The 19,101-nt window shown below is 38.5% G+C and overlaps 1 protein-coding gene across 2 annotated transcripts in view; it reads right to left on the bottom strand.

The window, feature by feature from the left end:
* PRKCA (protein kinase C alpha) overlaps positions 1-19,101 on the bottom strand; it is a 122,134-nt gene that overhangs the window by 30,921 nt on the left and 72,112 nt on the right. For both annotated transcript variants that reach the window (XM_065647649.1, XM_065647650.1), the window contains exons 4-8: positions 13,803-13,914; positions 12,954-13,082; positions 4,461-4,617; positions 4,231-4,365; positions 3,386-3,482 (exon numbers count right to left, since the gene is read on the bottom strand). In XM_065647649.1, the coding sequence (XP_065503721.1) occupies positions 3,386-3,482; positions 4,231-4,365; positions 4,461-4,617; positions 12,954-13,082; positions 13,803-13,914 (630 nt within the window). The remainder of the gene's footprint in view (positions 1-3,385; positions 3,483-4,230; positions 4,366-4,460; positions 4,618-12,953; positions 13,083-13,802; positions 13,915-19,101) is intronic.

The raw sequence follows: 19,101 nt of genomic DNA, 5'->3' as shown, positions 1-19,101 counted from the left end.
AGTCATTGATATGGACCATAACAGCTGCTTTATTTTTAATAACATTTTCCATGATGGTGATGTGGAAAGAAGGGGACAGACAGAATAATTAGCCAGTCTACTTTTAAACCAGTATTATCCCATTATTATTCTAAGGTGATATTTAAGTATCAAGAAGTGCTTTAATAAGCAGCAAATTACAGGAAACAGGCATTGACAAAACTGAAATAACTTCTTACAACAGAAGTTTTAGAATCTGCATATTTCTTTTCGCCAAATAAAAAAACCCCAGAACATCACCCTAAATGGCAAAAAAATACTACTGCTCAAATCATAACCAGGTATGAAAAATACAATAAGGTTGCATTATTCCAATATTCTGCTTTTTTCTTTGACTAGCAAAATATTGTAACCAGAAAATAAGTATCTAACAAACAGCAGATATTGCAGTTAAAAGACTTGCTAGTTTGGGTCCATGGAGCCACCGGGGACCATTGGGGGTTCCCATGGCAACCTCAGCACGGACAATTATGGAGCAGCTACAATTATTCTGAATACGTCTGTTGAGAACAGAGTTTTGTTTGGAGATGGCCACAAATAATGCCATTCCGGAGAGAAAAATCACAACCAAAGGTTAAAATCAGATGAAAAACAGTGACAGATTTTATCCCGCCTCCACTTCCTACAGGAGGGTATTTTTATCTCTAAGTATTAATAATGATGTATCATCTATAAATCACTGAAGACAGATTTGACCACACTGCTAAATGAGCAGATAATTAATTTTTAAGTTTTAGTGATAGGTGAGATCCAGAAAATACGTAGATTGATTAAGCATTGTTGTACAGAAAACACTGCAGTGCACCTATGCAGAATATGCCTCGACTTCTATATATCGGACAACTTCATATAGATAATACATAGTATATAAAAAGAAAACTCCTTACAATAAAATATAAAATTACTTAGTGAGGTCACTGTGTGATTCCATTAATGAAACCACCGTCCTTCCCAATTTTTCTCCTCTCCCAAATTTTGCGTGTCTAACAACCACATTTAAATACGAAGTGAGGGTTGTTAAAGTGGAGCCAGAAAGACGTGACAGGATCGTGTAAACAGTTTGAAATCAATGAGAACTTGAGGCCAAATCTCAAAGATGTCTGTTGAACTACAGACGCAGGCAGATATTTTAAAAACTCCCATTGATTTAAATAGGAAGTAGCTCCCAAGTGCTTTCTAAACTTTAGTCAAAAGGGCAAAGTCAGTTTTAAGAATGTCAGACTTTTTTTTTTTAAGACTAGAAACTGATTTCAGAAATGTCACATCTACTGGTTCTCTGATCTTTTATAACCTGAAAATATCCTTATTCTTCCTTAATATTAAGCAATTAAATTATCATCCTAAAGTTTCTCTGTTCTTGTACAGCTTAGGTTTGTGTATCGCTCTGCACTCTGGAGACCACCATTATTCATTCTAAGTATTTGATATTAGTAGTGCAATATTTTTGTAGAAATGGTTGTAATTTTGTACTCAAAATCCAATCAGTGTAGCTTGGATATCAATCACACTGTCATATATTGAAAAGTAGACCTGGCACCACAAATCTGGACCTGGTTAGCGAGCGCTCTGAAGTTACTCTTTTCTAAAAACTGATAAATGAGAAGATAGCCCAGTATGACCCCTCGGTCTATCTGTATTCTTGATCTTCCTGGCAAATACACTCCCCTGATCTGCAATCTTCTTCCTGTAAGGTTTCAAAGCTGATTTCGGAACAGTGGAAATATTTATTTAGGTGATGTCATTAAATCACAAATAGCAGCATATTTCCCAGCGCTGTCTACTTGCTCCTTAGCATAGGGCACCTAAAATAAAATGACTATGTAAGCCAAAATAGAAATGATACAAAAAATAACGTCAAAGATGATCAGAGTCAGCACCACTTGTGTACCGTAAGTTAAATACCACCATTCAGACATCTGTGCTGTTAATTTTTATAAGCCATCACAGTAATTCCCTTTGAAACCAAGTAAGAACTTCACTTGGAAGATGCTGCTTGCCTCCCTATCTTCTCACAATGATAAACTTTGAGAGAGTGGGAGGCTGACCCTAAATCCTTTTGCCCTGTAATAGTTCATTATACTGGTCTTGGTCTAGTTATAATTACACATTTTGTTTTGCTACCAATATTCCCATATATCACCACTAAGGTTTTTTTTAAAACCCAAAACTAAGACATTGCAAATTCAATTTGCAAACATACTGCATATAATAACTGACACTTCAAAATAAGATAATTTTAATGAATTGTCTTTGTGCTGTCTCTGTCCTGAGAAAAAACAGGTTGGTTTCCGTACCTATGTCACCAACATACACATATCCCCCCAATTCCAGACTCTGTATATGGCACAGAGACATGTAAGGGGTGAAAAGAATTACTTTTGATGCTATTCTTTCTAGGGACGATAAAAAGTTAATATGATCTTGAATAGAAAATGACCTAGTGGAGCAAAATAAAATCACACTGGTCAGATCACAACTGTAACGAAAGGAAAATGAAATGGAGATTCAAATACTTCTCAAATGTGTAACAAAAACCATAATTCATGCTGCAGACAGAAGTATGGTAGCTGATCCAAATGTGTTCAGAAGAAATTGATGCACCTTTTCTTTTTCTTTCTTGGAAGTTGAACATATGCCGTTTTTCCTCACTTTCTTGGGTTAACACATCTTTTCTAATAATAATGTAGAATTCTGCCTGATGGTGAACATAAAAAATTGCCATTGGAGGTTGAAAGGAACAGGCGTGTTTGTTTATGCACAACAGGTACATTAATTACTTTTTGGATAAACAGCTAGATTAAAGTTGTAAATGTTGTGTAAACGCCTCTTATCTTTAAAAACTTCCATACCCACATTAAAGATATCAGAATTTCAGATGACAACCTTCTACACAGATTTTGAGGCTCCAAATAATCAGTAATTAACACTGCAAATATTTTCTTAAAAAAGAAGGCATTTAGTGCAAAACATTGTAAGTAATAAAATGCTGTTGTTTCTGAGAACTTCATTTGTCAAATACTATAGATACCAGACAACAGGTGGCAGATTTTGCAGTAAGTATTAAAAGACACTGAAATTATCACACATACTTGACACAGAATATTTTAAAATACTAATTTATAAATGTCATAGCAGAGAAACGAAACCGTTAAAAAATGATACCGCTACTGGATTAAACCATTTGGTCCAATCTTCAAGAAACCCAAAGGTACACACTGCTGCCACAGGCAACGGAAATAGTAACACTCTAATATATACCTTCTAACAGGTGGTTTTGGTTTATTTTTGTAATAAAGTGTAAAATTTATGCAATATATAGTCGCACCCATGTGTGTTTAATCCTCACCTCAAACTTCTGCCGGAGCTCTGCATTTCCATCTTCATCAGCATCCGGAATTGGAACATTGTAATATTCACCTTCTTCTTGATTCAGCAGCTTGTACCTGTGCAACATTTGAGAAAAAAATGGTGACTTTACAGCTTTATTCCTGTTAGCTTTAAAATCTGATGTAGTTGTGCGTGTGCGTGTGGTTTGTACCAACGTCACAGGTATGTCAAGAACTGCTTTGAAAGATCTAAAGCAAAGTCAGAAACACAATATATTCAACCTAAAATTAGATCTTTAATCCTGGACTATCTGCCAAGGCAGTTTCATAGACAAGGGAATTCTTCCCACTCATCCTGTGATATGATGGGAGCTACAAACCCTGAAGAACCTTCATCTCCAGTGCTTCTGTGGCCCTAACCAATTATCTTTGATGAGATGTCCTTTTGGAGGAGATGTGATGAGTTCTACCCCTCGCCTGGCAGGTAATAAGACGGCATTTTTAAAAATCAGTTCCCATGTAATTTGAATTTGCTGAGCTATATATAACGTGATACGCTTAGTAATGAATAGATCGTATTTGAGATAAAAATAAAATTCCTATCACAAGACTATGTACACACACTATGTACAAATTGAGTTTGCAGCAGCTCCTTTGTTTCACAAACACCACAAAAGAAAAGCATTCCTTTTATTATCCTTCTTCGTCATATACGGCCTATGTTTCCCAGGTCTGGTTGCATTTTCAGTTAATTTATAGCATGACATACAGTGAAAAGCTCAAAAAAGGCTAGATTATATTGAAGAAAAATACCGGTTTTAATCTTTTAATGAAATATTCTCTCCATCTTTTCAGGAACTCTTACCATCCACTGGCTGGCATTTTCATAAGCTCTGACACCCCAAATGAAAGAGATCCCATGAAATCATTTCTGGTTGTTCGATCCCAGTCCCAGACCTCCACGGATAACCGTCGATCTTTGTCTGTAGGTTTTAATTTACTGGAAAGGACAGAAATAGAGGGGTTTTCAATGCAACGCTGAAAGACATGATTCAATATGTACAAAGATACTCCAGCAAAAGCCATTAGACTTACAACGTGAATGACTCATTCCAGTCTGGGTTCAGAGTGGAACGGATGGTTTTTGTTTTTTGTTTACTTTCATTCTTAGGATCCGGGATGAGCTTCAGTTTAACATAAGGATCTGAAAGTCCATTTGGATCCATAGGAATTAGGTTTTTTGCTTCTCGCACTGTCAATATAAAACAGAGCTAAATTGTATAGGATTACAAATCACCATTAAGAGAGCAATAACATGTCAAACCAGAGTTACTGAAACACTGAAAAATAAAATAAATAAGACGTGAAACCCACTTGTCAGACTCGGCATGGAAGAAATTAGTTGTTTTAAAGTAAGGTTGCACTTGTTGGTATTTATAAGAACAGTAGAGAGAAATGACAGGAGAGAAGAGCAATTCACAAACGACGTGCACCTTCCAGGCAGCTCTTTCCCTGCAATGGAATGATTACGTGTCCAAATCCATCACTATAAACAGCCATTCTTTGTGCTTTTATTTAGCCATCAGTCTTAGGTTATACTGCTACAGGAGAATCAGCCAAATACTATAAGGGCAATAGCCAGATGACAACAGATTTCAGAAGATAGGTTATTTGATACAATCCATCCTTGGAAGATACCTAACACTAAGCTTTCCTTGGATTCACGGCTCGTTAGTTGTCAGATGGAATCACTGAAAGCATTATGTCATGACAGCAACCAAAGTAAAAGTGCAGAGAAGACAATTTTACCTTCAGCTTCACAAAAATCTTAATATAGCTTCTATTTTTACAATGTCAAAAGAAGACAAAGTGAGTTGTTATATCGCATTGCTAGCGATCCCGCATAATGACTGTGTAACATTTATATGACATGTAAAGTTTCATTCTGCGTTAACGGCATTCAGCCATCACCTCCTGCTGAACCTCAGAAGAAAAAGTGAATTTTGGTGATGCTGCGAAACCCCAACCCACCCAAAGCAGTCGTGCTGTGATGAGCCGCAGGGATCGCGTTGGGATGGGGAATTCAGAGCTCAAAACCTACTGGGAGCAATAATCCTCTGGGCTTGTTCTGGACACAAAACTGCTTTCGTTTGGGAATTCCTTTGTGAGGTTCATAGTTTAAGATTAGAATTGTTCCTGGAAGGAAAATGGCAAGAAGCTTTGAGGGTGACGTGGTTCCCAGGGCATGGAGGAAGGACAGTGATGAAGAGTGAGTCACTGGAGAGATTCTCCGGGGTTGACAGCGCCTCAGCTTCTGCTTTCACAGTGTCAGCATCAAAAGGGGTTTTTAAATTTATCTACCGAACTGCAGAAATGTGAAAGATCAACCCTTACGTCACCTAATATTTCTTGATGGAAAACATCTCCTACAAAAATCTGAACTTCAGAGTCACTTAAGGACTCCATCAGAGCTAATGCAAAAACCCCACGTTGTCAGGATCATCAGCAAAAGACAGTTACTGTTTGCTCAGGGCACTCTCCTCCTTTTCCCCTAGATTTCACTGGCATTTTCATATTGCAAAGAAAAATTATAGACCTTCCCAGGATTTCAACCTGTTACCTCCCAGCACGGAGCTTGAAAGGCATCAAAGCAACACAGATAATTCATAACGTGTTGATTACTCTCATTATTTATAGAATAAGAAGGGGACAGGTTTTATGCAACCATCTAATAACACGTCAGCCAGCTGAAGTACATCTTTCCCAAAACGTCCTTTGCTCTCTCTTCAGAAATCCAGGCAGGGCTGTGGTGGATTGACAATAAGGCACAAAGAGATGGACAACGAACGCAAAGCAAAGGACAGATATTACTGCTGAGCTGCTGTGTCATTTGATTCAAGCTGGAGAGGGAAAATTTTTTGGGGAAAACAACAGCCACTGCCACAGGAAACACATAATTTCAAACAGTTTGATCTGCTCTATTTTATGATAGAGTATTAGGTGTGGTAGAACAAGCTGGGAGAGAGAAATACCAGATATAACTGGTGCGTTATATCCAAAATAGCTGTAGAAAGAAGGTAGAGTACAGGAATGCAAGCTACTTGTTTGGAACATACTAGTGTCAAGATAACTCTCATGCAGAACAGATACCCTGACGTAAATTAATTATTGAAATTAGATCATGGCTGGAAAGGAATCACATTAACTTGAACCAAAAGCTGATACTGATTAAGTTACGTATCTTAAACTTGTGTTTTTAAAATGACAGACGGAAAATGCTTATGGGCTAAAATTTTAAAATAAAATCTAATTCCATTCACTAACTATGTTACTCAAATAATTGTACCGGAAAAAATAAACCGTTTTGAAAGAACAGAAAGACGCGTCTTTCTTGCAGAGCATTTCATCTGGAGTTTTCCATAATCTCTGCAACCAGGGAAATGAGCTTTCAGTCCGAGAAACAGTCTCCACTCTCATTTACTCTGAGTTTACTCTTTGAGGGTCTTCACACCCAGTGGTCAGCTGGAAAACCACTTCTGTTTTCAATCCATGAAAAGAAAAAGCATCCAATACTAAAATTTAGCACACTGAAAGTGATCTTCAAATCCTTCTGAGGAATAACATCAAGATTCAAAATCCACTTTTTATTTTTTATTTCTATACTGTGGTCGGGCATAAGTGAACAGCAGAACTCTCTACACGTTCTACAGCTTCCAGCTTTCTAGAAATACACACTAGCAAGTTTTCCATTAAAATTCCTTGAGCAGAACTGCTTAATTTTAACATGGCATCTTCAGACTGATCTTTTATGCTTAATTTTTAGCCAGAGATGCTTGGTGTGAAACCCAGCAGCATTCTGAGAAAAAAGAAAAAAGCCCTCTAAGCACAAGAAAAAGAGAAACTCAAAGACGAATTGGGAAGGAAAGATGCAACACACACTAAATACAGGCTGCCAAATAAGTCATTATCTCACTCCTTGTTTTAAGCTATCTGGCCCAACTGTACTTTTGTCTGCATAATTAGTACCCTTAGACAGCTTTTCTCAACTGACTTTGTGCTTCTTGAGGAAACAGCATGATGGTTCTAGTGCTAAATAGTGCTTATAAAGAATTAGCATCTAAGTGGTCCACCTCTTGAAGGGCACCCTATTTTTAACAGGGTAGGTGAGGTTTCTGTAAGAGGATTGACAAGAAGAACAGATTTCCCCTCCCCACCAAAGGCACTTGCTTGCGTGTGCCTGAAACAGAAAAAGTTAAACGAAAAATAACTCCAGGAAAACAAATCGACTTACTCTCATACTGCTTTATAATTATTAGTTAATTCAAGTCAATACTGTGATAGAGATGTTATTCTGATTTATAAATCGTTGAAGTGAGATACAGTTCGGCATTGCTTGGAGCGCAACTCCGACAGAAATTTAAAATACTACTTGCCAGCTTTCTGTCATAACTATTAAGCATGATAAGGACCTTTGTACTGAGCACAGTAGATGGTACAAGTTACATTTCCTATCATTTTGTCCAGATTAGACTCTTAACAGGGGCTGAGAATGCACACAGGTGAAAAGACAGTGAAGAGAAGAACATATTGAAGTTTCTAACAAATCCACGCTTGCCCAGGTTCTCCTTCTAAAAAAATAGAAATAGTTGTTAATTTTCCATGGGAAAAAAAGCACCATTTCCCTCCTCATTGTTAATGAAGAAGAGATCGTAAACGTTCAGTCAGCAGAAAATGTGGAATACTTGATGTCTGTCCTATTATGTGCTACTTATAATGCACCAGAATCTATCCAGAAGCCGTGTCTAAATCTGGGACGCCCACTTTTCCAGGAATAGTATAAAGACATAAAGCAAATAACAGAGCTGGTTCTTAGGTATTCACACTTAAAATAAATATCTAAATAAGACAGAGTGGGCTGGCAGAGAACAACTGACATTTTACGTAAAGAGAAGAAATTCAGGTGGAATTTTGAGGAATTCAGAGAGCAGATGACAAAACTGAAACTTTTTCCATGAGATTGCATACGTCAAAAGTTGCAAGCCATATGTGGTTATGGATTTATAACTTCTTGTGATACCATCAAATAAATTTAGTCATGGGAATGAGTAAATAAATGTTTCTGTCCCTATAACAAAGCTGTTACTCAGTTCCTTTTCAAGTGAGTCACAGCTACCTTTTTCCTGAATTCCCAATGTTGATAATAAAACAGTTTACTAATCATAGCAACCGTTTCTTGCCAATCTTTTCCTCCCTACGGGCAACTTAGATGAGCAGAAATCTCTCAACTGCAGGCAAATTGCTGCTAGTAGAAGAGGCTTCAAGTCTGAAATAGTCCCGTCTAGCAAACTATCCCACAAAATGAAACAAAAGGGAGACCTTTGTCGGCTCCAACGCATCATAAAGTTTCTGTCTTCCCCTAATAAAGCATTAGTAAACGATTCCATAATTCTCATGACTTCCTGAAGGAGATTTTGGTGTGGATTCCAGCGACCTGCCCAGCTGACAGATGACTTAGGGGAGTGACAGAGGATCTTGTGTTCCCAGCCAAGGACCTTTCTACACAGTTTTCTGCCACTAAAAGGGCTTTCCGAGATGAGACTTTTCTCTATTCCATAACTACTTTACTACAATTAGAATTTCTTTTAACATCCCTCCCAAGGCCAGTTCCTACTCATTACATCCCAGGTCCCGAATCCTGACCGATGGCAAATGTCAGCTCTTGGAACGCCTGCAACTCACAGGTGATTTACACACAAGAAACAGATTATTGATTTCCTTCCTAGAACAAGAAGAATAACAAACCACTGTTGCATGACACTTCATTCCTCTGTATTTATTAAGTCACACTCTCCTACTAACAAAAAATGTACCATCATCTCTAATGCTCCTTAGAAGTACTTGCGCCTGCAATAGGTTCTCCAGTTTCAATTTCAACTGGAAATCTCACAGGAGCACTGTATTTCACTTGTAAAGTAAGATTACCTTTATAAAAATTACCATCATAAAAAATATGTACTACTGGGTAGGACGGCTACTTAATAAAACAAAAGTCTTAACACAGATGTATCAAATCATCTGAAAAAGCATCCAGACTACTAAATTTCTAATTCTTATCCGTTTATATTCTTACATAAATGTATAGCATTTCCATTGAATTTTTTATATGCATGCAGATGGCCATTTATGAAAATCTAATGTTACTTTTAAATACTATGCATTGCCTATTTCTTCGTGGTAAGGTAAATTTAATTAACGAAATGGGGAGCATTCAGTTGCTACCGGGGTTGGCATTTATTAAAGGCACAGATCTTTGTGTTAAGAACACAGCAATCCTGCAGATTCTGGGAATGCCAGGCAGACAGAAGATACTAGCGAGACGAAACATGCAGTCCACATTCTTTGAGATATTAAAAATGCCTCCCACATGCAAGTAATTATTTGGGATCATTTTATAGGTATTTGGTACTAAAAACTGGCCAAATAGCCAGAATATTCGTATAGGTTCCCCTTTAAAATCAGATGCAGAATATGATGAAATTAATGCTAACAAAGAGAGACACTAATTCTGACCCAAACAACCATAAATAAAATTATTTAGAGTGTGTGTGGGTGGTCCTTTAAGGAAACAATTTTTATGAGCACCTAGAAATGTGGCAAAATTCTCCAGTTTGTCTCTCGAGCCTGTCTGGGCAGAGGCCCTTAACCCACCTGCCTGCAGTCAGCGGACATTAATATGCGGGGCCGCGGGGGGCTCGGCATTCACACGTTCATAAATAATCTGAAAAACGTCCGGTGGGGAGTGCAGACCTCCCAGGGCGGTTATTGCTGGAGAGCCCGTTCCGTGCTCTGACCCTCTGCAGAGATCACTGCCAGCTCTCCTCCTCTTTTAAATCACAGCAGTATCACTGAGGAATAAAACCAGGTTTTCTGTACTCTTTCGGCTCATGAAAATACACCTAAAATCCCTGAAAACTCTAGGCTGTGTGTGTGTATATATATTTTAATGACATTTATGTAACGGTGGGGTGCATCAGCTGACAGCGAGTGGGTAACAACCCGCCTCTAAATCGGCGTCTGTGTCGGGAGGGCAATTCTTTATTGTCAGCTGCTGTCAAATCCAACTCCCAGCGACTGGCAGGTCACAGTTTCGCATCCCAATAATGAGGCAGCTTTTCATATGTCAGTGCACCAGATGGGGTTATTTTCTCACAAAGGTTATTGTTTATTCACTATAAAAATAATGCAAAAATAAAATAAAATTTAAAAAAATCAGAACCACCTACAATCTCAGTCAGAAGAGCCCCAAATTATAAGATGGGTCAATAAGTAAATGTGAGAGTGACAAAACTTTTAAGGTACATCAGGAGGAAGAAAATTCAGTGTAAAAAGCACGGATTAAGAATAGCAAAAACTGCTTTACTATGCCTAAAAGCAGAATCTCCAAGTCGGGTCAATCTATGAAAGCATCACGAATTCAGTGATTTCAGAAAAAAGCAATTCAAGAGAGTTCCTATAAAAAGAAAGTACCACGCTCATTTTCTGCAAGTGCGATAAATTATCAATATCCAATGCAACTCTCAAGCTAGAAGCTATAAAATAAACCATTGATATCAAAGAATTGCAACACAAATGAGCCCTGAGGGTGGCACAGTGACTTAGCACTGGGAGGACAGCAAAGCTTGGACAAAGTGTATAATACAGAATCCCGATTTATTTGTGAAAAAGTGTTGCAGAGTCTCCAACATGCACACAGAAACGACTGCAGGTCCACCTTTAAGCACCCAGACTGAAGATTTGACCTGGTAAAGGGGAATTAAGCATGTTTACATATAGGACTGAATCATTCCCACCATTAGTTCAATTCAACCTGCCCAAGTACTCAAGACATTTTAGATAATGAACCACTGGCCAACCCCATCTGGCACAACCCTGCTTTGCCTCTTTCCTAGAAATCCCTGGGGAAAAACCCAGCACTACTTACACTATCTTATTGGGAAAACACTTAGCGAGTGGGTACTGTGGCCTTTTTTGGAAACAAATGCCACCACGAAACCCTCAAAGCAATTACGCAGAAGTAAAGACAAACTGCACTGTGCTCAAGAGCATCCCCAGACCAGTGGATCTGGCAGCCGTCAGCGAGGCTGGGACGGGACGGTCCAGCTGCTCATCCAAGGTCTAGAACGTCTGCAAGGTGCCAACCAGAGCGGCACGTCTGCATTTAGCAGCACAAATGTTTTGCATGCAATCAAGGCTGGCTATGAGAGAATCAGCAGGAACTAATTAACAACCAAAACAGGATGCAGAGCAGAGATACTAAGGAATTCAGCTGAAGGAGTTCAACACCTACACAGTAATTCTTTTGAAAAAGATTCAGGTAAAGGCTCAAACCAAACAGCCAATCATTTATTATTTTTCCCCGCTGTTGCTAAACCTCCTGGACATTTAATTCACCTCCTTTCCTGAATCTGAAGGCAGTGGTATCGTGCTCGGCAGCTCTGGGAACTGTATATTCTAACAAAAGTTTTGTCAGTAAATATTTTAGAAGTGACGCCGTACTGGGAGAAAAGGAGTTCAATATTTTTGCATAGCAATATGTCCATGAGCTATCGGACAATTGGTTATTTCCTTTTCAGTTAAACATGCACAAAAGGTATGTCAAATGTCACCTGGTCCCTGGTCTGGGCTTAGTCTGTATAGTGTTTTTTATTAAAAAAAAAAAAAAATAGAATCTTAATTTCAGGGCCACTGTCACTTTTATTTAAAGAACTTTTCTGCAAGCTTGGAATGCTAAAACAGAAAGAACATACAGAACAAATGTAACATGCTGTAAATACAAATTCTTATGCAGATCCTGAGCGATAAACTCCACTCTCTGATACAGCACAAGGAAGTTCTGTTGGAGTTAAACAATCTACTACATGCCTATCTGGGGAGACAAAATGGTCCCTCCATTTGCAAAATGTATTTTTCAGATTTTTTTCTGCAACTTTGGACTGGGGATGGCCGGTGGGGGTGCGTGCGGGTGTGTGTATGGCCAAAGCTGACTCCGAAATCCTGGGAGAAACACTGCCAGGGAAATGACCACCAGCCTTTCCTTCCTCTCCGTCCCTCCTCCCTATCTTCACAACCTCAACCTTACACAATGCAGTTATTTTTTTATTTTATAACTCACTGCGAGTAGTATTTGGGATTGAATCCAAGTTGCCTTTGTTGATGAAATACTCCAAAATGCAGGAAACAACTCCTCAGCTGATGAAAGGTGAGAGTGCCTCTGGTGTTCTGAAGACGATGGCTAACCTCCTCAACAGTGAGCAATCCGACATGGAAAACTGGCATTACGGTGGTTTTCTAATTCATATTCCTGAGCTTTAAAGCTATTACTACAGCTTTCATCTTTCTATTTGTTTTCATGAACACCAGTTCACAGCACTTCTTGATTCAGGGACATGTTGAATGAAATCCTCACACTTCTGAAGGGAAATACTCTCTCGGTGGCTTTAGTATAGAAAGATTTGACCAAGGTACATAAACCCACAGTGTATATTGCACATCCATAAAACCTCCAAAATTCCAGAATGAGTTGTTTACCTGTTACTTCCAGTTTGTCACCAGTGACTTCAGCTTTCAGATAAATCCTTCCCCTTTTCTCTGTGTGATCCATGCCGCAGAGGCTCGGGACGTTTATCACGCATTGCTTATGAACGTTCATATCACAGGCTGTGAATATAAAAACGGTTCAGGCAGCTATGAGAAGCTAATAATATGATTACACTGCAAACACCGAGCAACGTGAAAGTTAATATTACAATGCTTAACTGCTGGCAAGATTTCAGATTACAGCTGTGTGGTTTTCAACTGAGCAACACGGCTAGTTTCTATCTTTTTGTGGACTGAATGGAACAGAGAATAAAATAATCTATGTCAGAAAGCTGAAGATGGTATTAGTGAAGTGCAAGGAAAAAAAAGTGTATATGGAATAAAACCTTGCTGGGAATGTGACTAAGAAAACAGAGCACTCGTGCCAGCATTAGCAACGAAGGGAGTAAAGTTTAAATTAATTGTTAAGTTTTCTAGCAGGAGACTTCCAAGACAAATGAAATGCAAGAAAAATATTGGACATTGGCTACCAAAGGAACTGAAATTTCAGTCTTCAACAGTGCGTTCACCGGACTAGTGCAAAACCAGCCTGCTGCAAACTGCCACGGCAAATGCTCTTCAGCCACATCAAACTCAATACACCATGTTCTCAGCAACAGCGGTGACTTTCATTAGTATATTAGTGTAGTACTGAAGTATCTATTTGAAATATAACAGTACTATAAATAGCTGACATTTGAAATGGTATTTTCCATAGAAAAGAAATAAGAAGCTGTTACCAAATGTTTCCACTCTACTTTCTAGAATCCCCTTTTGGGAACACAGAAGGACTTCACTTACTGTCACATTTCATCCCTTGGTGCAGAAGCCCGTAGAGCAGCGACCCGCAATGGTCACAAAAGGTTGGGCTGCCATAGGTGTGGATCTTGAATTTGTGCTTGCTTCTGGGATCCTGATGGAAAAAACGCAAAAAGAGATTCTGAAGTAACAAAAAATCAGATCGACACACCTTTAAAATATTACTTTAAATACCAAAACCTTTCCTTTTCTGCCGCTTATGCTACAGAAAAACATATTCCAGCACGTAGCTAATTTGCAACCCTTAGAGCGGTACCTACATTGGTGCAGGTATGTTGGCCTCGGTTCCTATTTTTCATTCAAATTGAGACTATTTCAACAGTTCTCTTTGTTATACAGCCTAAGATATGAAATGCAAACTGCTAACAACCGTATTTATCTTGTAAACACAGTTACCCTAAGTGGAATGACATTCGATGCTCCAGAGAACGTCTGTTTCGTTATTTATTAAAGATACAGCCAATGGGTCATGGGAACATTGCGTTACTCCAGCGTTATCTGAAGGATCCACTCGGACTATATGCCTTCCAAACAATTTAAAAGACATTTTCAAAGCTAATTCTTCCTTAATTAGTTTTTTTTAGAAGATGTAAGGGAACTTGTTGCCTTATGAATAGACACTTAAACATTCCTTTGGTAAGCACATCTGTTGCTGAGAAGGACAAAACAGCTTCTAAGAACGACAACAAAAAACTAGATTCTTAAAGTTGTGTTTAACATCTGGCATAAGTGGTATTTATGAGTATAAAGTAATGATATAGAGGAGAAAAAACTATGGGAAATTATAATGAACGTCTACTAAGTATATTGAACCCGTATATTATACTGAAATCCTGTAACAAACACTACCGAATAATCCCATTCCGATCAATGGAATATACATGGTAATTAAGTTAAGCAGGGGGGTGTGTGTGGCTTAAAAATGTTGTGACATGTCAGGACAACTATACTGTGCTCGCTACAAAGCAGAACCACAAGTACCAGCAAAGGCATCCTCATAAAACAAGAAAATAAATCCAGTCACCTGAATGAAGAAATCACGTTGGATCGAACTCTGAGGTTGGCCCTGCATAACTCAATAGATATAGTTTGAATCATCATTCACTCTCTATAATAAATATTAGTTTTCTATCACTGAGTGAAAATGCCTACTGTATGATGTTTAAAAGTAACAATTGAATATGATTTTTTTTTTTAAAGAGCAGCAAGTACATTCTGACTATTAGTTATCATCCTATATGCACACATGAAATCACTTATTCCAGGCAGGGCATTAAAAAAGTGGACAAAAGAAAAAAGTGCGAAAACTACTCCTGAAATACAAACTTTGCAGGTAGGAAATCTCTCTTTTAAAATCCCTTTATTGAAGCAAATAGAAGAACCTCAAAAATATTTAAAAGCTAACGAATAAGAGAGTGCGCTCTTCATCAGCATTTAATCCTTATTTTCTGTTTCAGTCCTATGCATTTTATCATTTTTGGTAAACTGAAGTACACAAACCATTATTACTTTCCAAGCAAGGCTGAGAACATACAGAGAAAGCCACGAGATCTCTATACACCCATCACAGATGAGAAAATCTTTTTATCTTATTCCCCATATTAACATGTGGTTCTCATGCACTTGGAATTACCCTTGAATCTGTAGTTTACACTTTAAGGATAAGTAACTATATTAGTAATAATTTCTACACTGCCTGTACTAATTACTTATATCATTAACAGAAATTAAGACTTATTAGTTGCTGATACAGTTTATTTCTTCCCAATGTTAAATATGCATTAAGTGACATAAATGCATTATCGAGGAAAGAACATCGTCTTTACTATTTTTCAGCTAGAGGTAAACTACTGAGGGAGAGGTAAGCCCCTGCAAATTTCCTTCAAATATCCCCTTTTAATCAATGTAAACCTCCAATAATTCCTGAAGCTGAGCTGGCAGTCGCATTTCATAGTAAATACAGGGAGCCAAGCCAGGATATGACGGATGAACTGCCAAATAATGGCTGCTATTTGCAAGAGAACTGAACTTTGCACTAAACTTGGCATAGATTAATTGTGAAACTCTAAAGGGAAAACCCACTGCTGTTTCCAAAATCCATCAAAGTTATGAAGGGGGAGAGTGGCAGTGGGAAAGCAATGGGAAAGCACTTGTTAAGCAGTGATGAATAATATGCTCTATTAAAATTCATGTTATTTTCATGCTAAAAAGTGAATTCTCTGCTATTATTAAGACAATGCCCCATTTTTATAAGTACAGATGAATGCAATGTAGTTAAATTAAATGAGAAAGGAAACTCTGGGCAATCAATATCTCAGACATTTAAATATTTGTCTTTGAAAAACCTTTAAACTGGCAGAAATCTCGCCAGTGCTCTGCAATTCCACTCAGCACAACGGACTGGAGTTCCAGAACCTGTGATGATATATGTAGGTGCGGAATCCCTATAAAGACAAACCACAATTTGGCACCGACGGCTTTGGGGGGGAAAAAAAAAAAAAAAAAATCAAATTATTCCTTAGTCTCCAAGCTGAGATGTGCTGATGTTCTGCATCGCCCTGACCCGCGGATCTGTGTTGTGCAGACGTGCACTACGTGGACCTATGGAAAGAAAACGGAGCAGAAACCTTCAAAAAGTAAATAAACGAGTTTGCAGCTCTGGCTCTGCCCAAAGGGGCTGGGATTTGGCGAGGGCCGGGCAGGGATCCTGCCGCACCCCGGCAGAGGGAAGCAGAAGAACACGGAGCATCTCACCCAAACTGCACATTCTGCAATCTGTGCGCGGCCACTGAGCCCCGTTTTGCACCTCCTGCAGCAGCACCGCCACCGTTCCTGCCTTTTCTTCTTTGTGTAGCACAAATGAATCCATTTCCTTTATTGAACGGCAAGGGGAAGCACCCTCCTGCGAGAAATCATTCCGTAATTTTTCTGGCTCGAAGCCGGGGGTGTGCAGTAATTGAAAGCGCACGGTTAACCAGCAGCACACGTCCAACTGTGCTTTAACACATCACAAAACAGCTTATGAGCATTATATTTCTGAATTCTTTCTAAAAGCTCCCTTTTGATTAGAATTTTATTCCCCTTGATAGCAACATCGAACCGACTATAATTTTGCAGGCACTAAATCATCGCATTGCTTTAAAGTATAAAATATATAAAAAACACTTATGAGGCTGCATCAGTGGAGATTTTAGATATGAAGCAGCACCACATTATTACTTGTTAAAGTCCTTTCATGGTATGTGACTTGATAGTATCAATAACTGCATCACCAGAATGGTGTATCTGAGACCAAACCGCTGACACTATGCCCACCGGGTCTTTAATTCGAAATCTTCCAGGTGACACAGCCAGAACTGGTGCGATTTTCGGATTTAAATCTGTATTGCAAGCAGATCTGTCAGTGCCAGAGCCCCTCCAGGTGGGGGGAAAACCAACTGTTTGCAGTCATTAATACCAACACACATACGTTAACGAGGCGTTAGGCAGGATATAAGATTATTATTTTTTTTTTAATTCCCTACGATTCTGAAAGGCTTTTTTTCCATATCTGAACTGCTATTTTTGTGACCATGAAGAAGCAGAAAATGCAAAAATGAGAGTGTAGAAATATTTTGGGAGAAATGGAAGATGATGTTTTCCATTACGATAACTCAAAGGAGCTCTGCAGCAGATGACCCGTGAGGTCCTACAGTTGTACCAGGGCCTGTGACACCATAAAACAATTTTGTGTAAATCAATGCAAATGTACCCAGTTTTCCATTTCCTATCTCTGCAACAGAAGCACAGGATTGTTCTTCACCCCAATCCAAACACAAATGTATTTATTTATTGGTTTAAAACTCCTGTCCCTGCACAGGACACCCCACAGGTCACACCGTGTGTCTGAGGACGTTGTCCAGTCTCTTCTTGAACACGGTCAGGCTGGGGCCGGGACACCTCCCCGGGGAGCCTGTTCCAGTGTCCAGCACCTCTGGGTGAAGAACCTTCTCCGAATGCCCAACTGACCCTCCCTGGCACATCCTCCTGCCATTCCCTGCGTTCTGTCGTTGGTCACTGAAGTGGAGAGGTACACAAACAGAAAAAAGTCGTATTTAATGAACAGCGACAAGTACCAATCAACTATTTCCTTCTCTATACTTCTACAGAAGGCAACTTGACCACAGTTCAAAAATGATGCAAAGGCAGATTTTTCAGTCTTTTCCTGGAATTCACATTAAATTATTATTTTTAATTAAAAGAAACAGGTGGTCATTGAATGAACTGATTTTGATTGCTGCCTTTTGTTCATGTTCTTCTTGTGTAGAATAGTACTGATTGAGTTGGCAAATGGAGAAAGATCTGCATGACTGTACTCACAGGGATTTGTAATTTCTTAATTACTATAAAGACAGTTAAATTTGGAAGGGACTTGGTGTTTACCAGCTATTTTTTCTTCATTCTTTTTTAATGAAGAAACTGCAGTATAATTACAGAAAGTGCATAAACAAAAGATCCTGTCAGAAGCTGATTCATGACTAGGAAGAAATGGGGCAAGATTTTGCTTCAGATACAACTAAGTTACAGTATATAAATCATTGTAATAAAGATTGAATCCAGGGATCTGGATTCAAAAGGAGTACTAGAAAAACAGAGAGACAGCTGTATATGCCTTGCTTAAAAAAATAAGTTATTAGTGTTATTATTTGGCACTCTATTTATTTGTTGAACATACTTTTAAATGCAAAGTATTGTTTAAATCTTGAATACATTTTACAACCTATAGTTTAACATTCATCAGATGGAAGAAGTGATTTAAACAAATTCCTGCTGAATAAAAGTATATCGCTACTTTTTGATAGGATAGGTACAAAATGCTGAATTGTTTAATATTACACGTTACAAGGTAGTTTTCATGCTTTCCAATGGAGCTGAAACATGGTTAGGTGTAGTGCATCATCAGTGTAATAAAGGACTTAATGCCAAGAGATAATGTTGTCATCGTCATTGCACTGTGTGACATCAGGTTGCATGACAATTATTTTACATTAATATATTTGTGTAGAATAACTGCTCATCAGTTTAAAACTTCATTATTGGCCAACTTGACTATGCTAGAGATAATACGACTTCTTTCCCCCCCCCCCCCCCATTATCCTAAGCTGGAGGTCAAACTGTCCTTCTGCCATTCACTTAAACAGAAGACGACACGAGATAAAGGCTGAAAACACCTCACCTGAAATGCCCCGGTATCTCCATAAAGGCAATGACCCTGAGTGCAGAGGTATCGGGTCAAACAACT

The sequence above is a fragment of the Caloenas nicobarica genome, chromosome 18 (genome assembly GCF_036013445.1).
Source record: "Caloenas nicobarica isolate bCalNic1 chromosome 18, bCalNic1.hap1, whole genome shotgun sequence".
NCBI classification, from domain to species: domain Eukaryota; kingdom Metazoa; phylum Chordata; class Aves; order Columbiformes; family Columbidae; genus Caloenas; species Caloenas nicobarica.
Note: the sequence above shows the minus strand (reverse complement) of the source record. Positions and strands in the feature narration are given on the sequence as shown.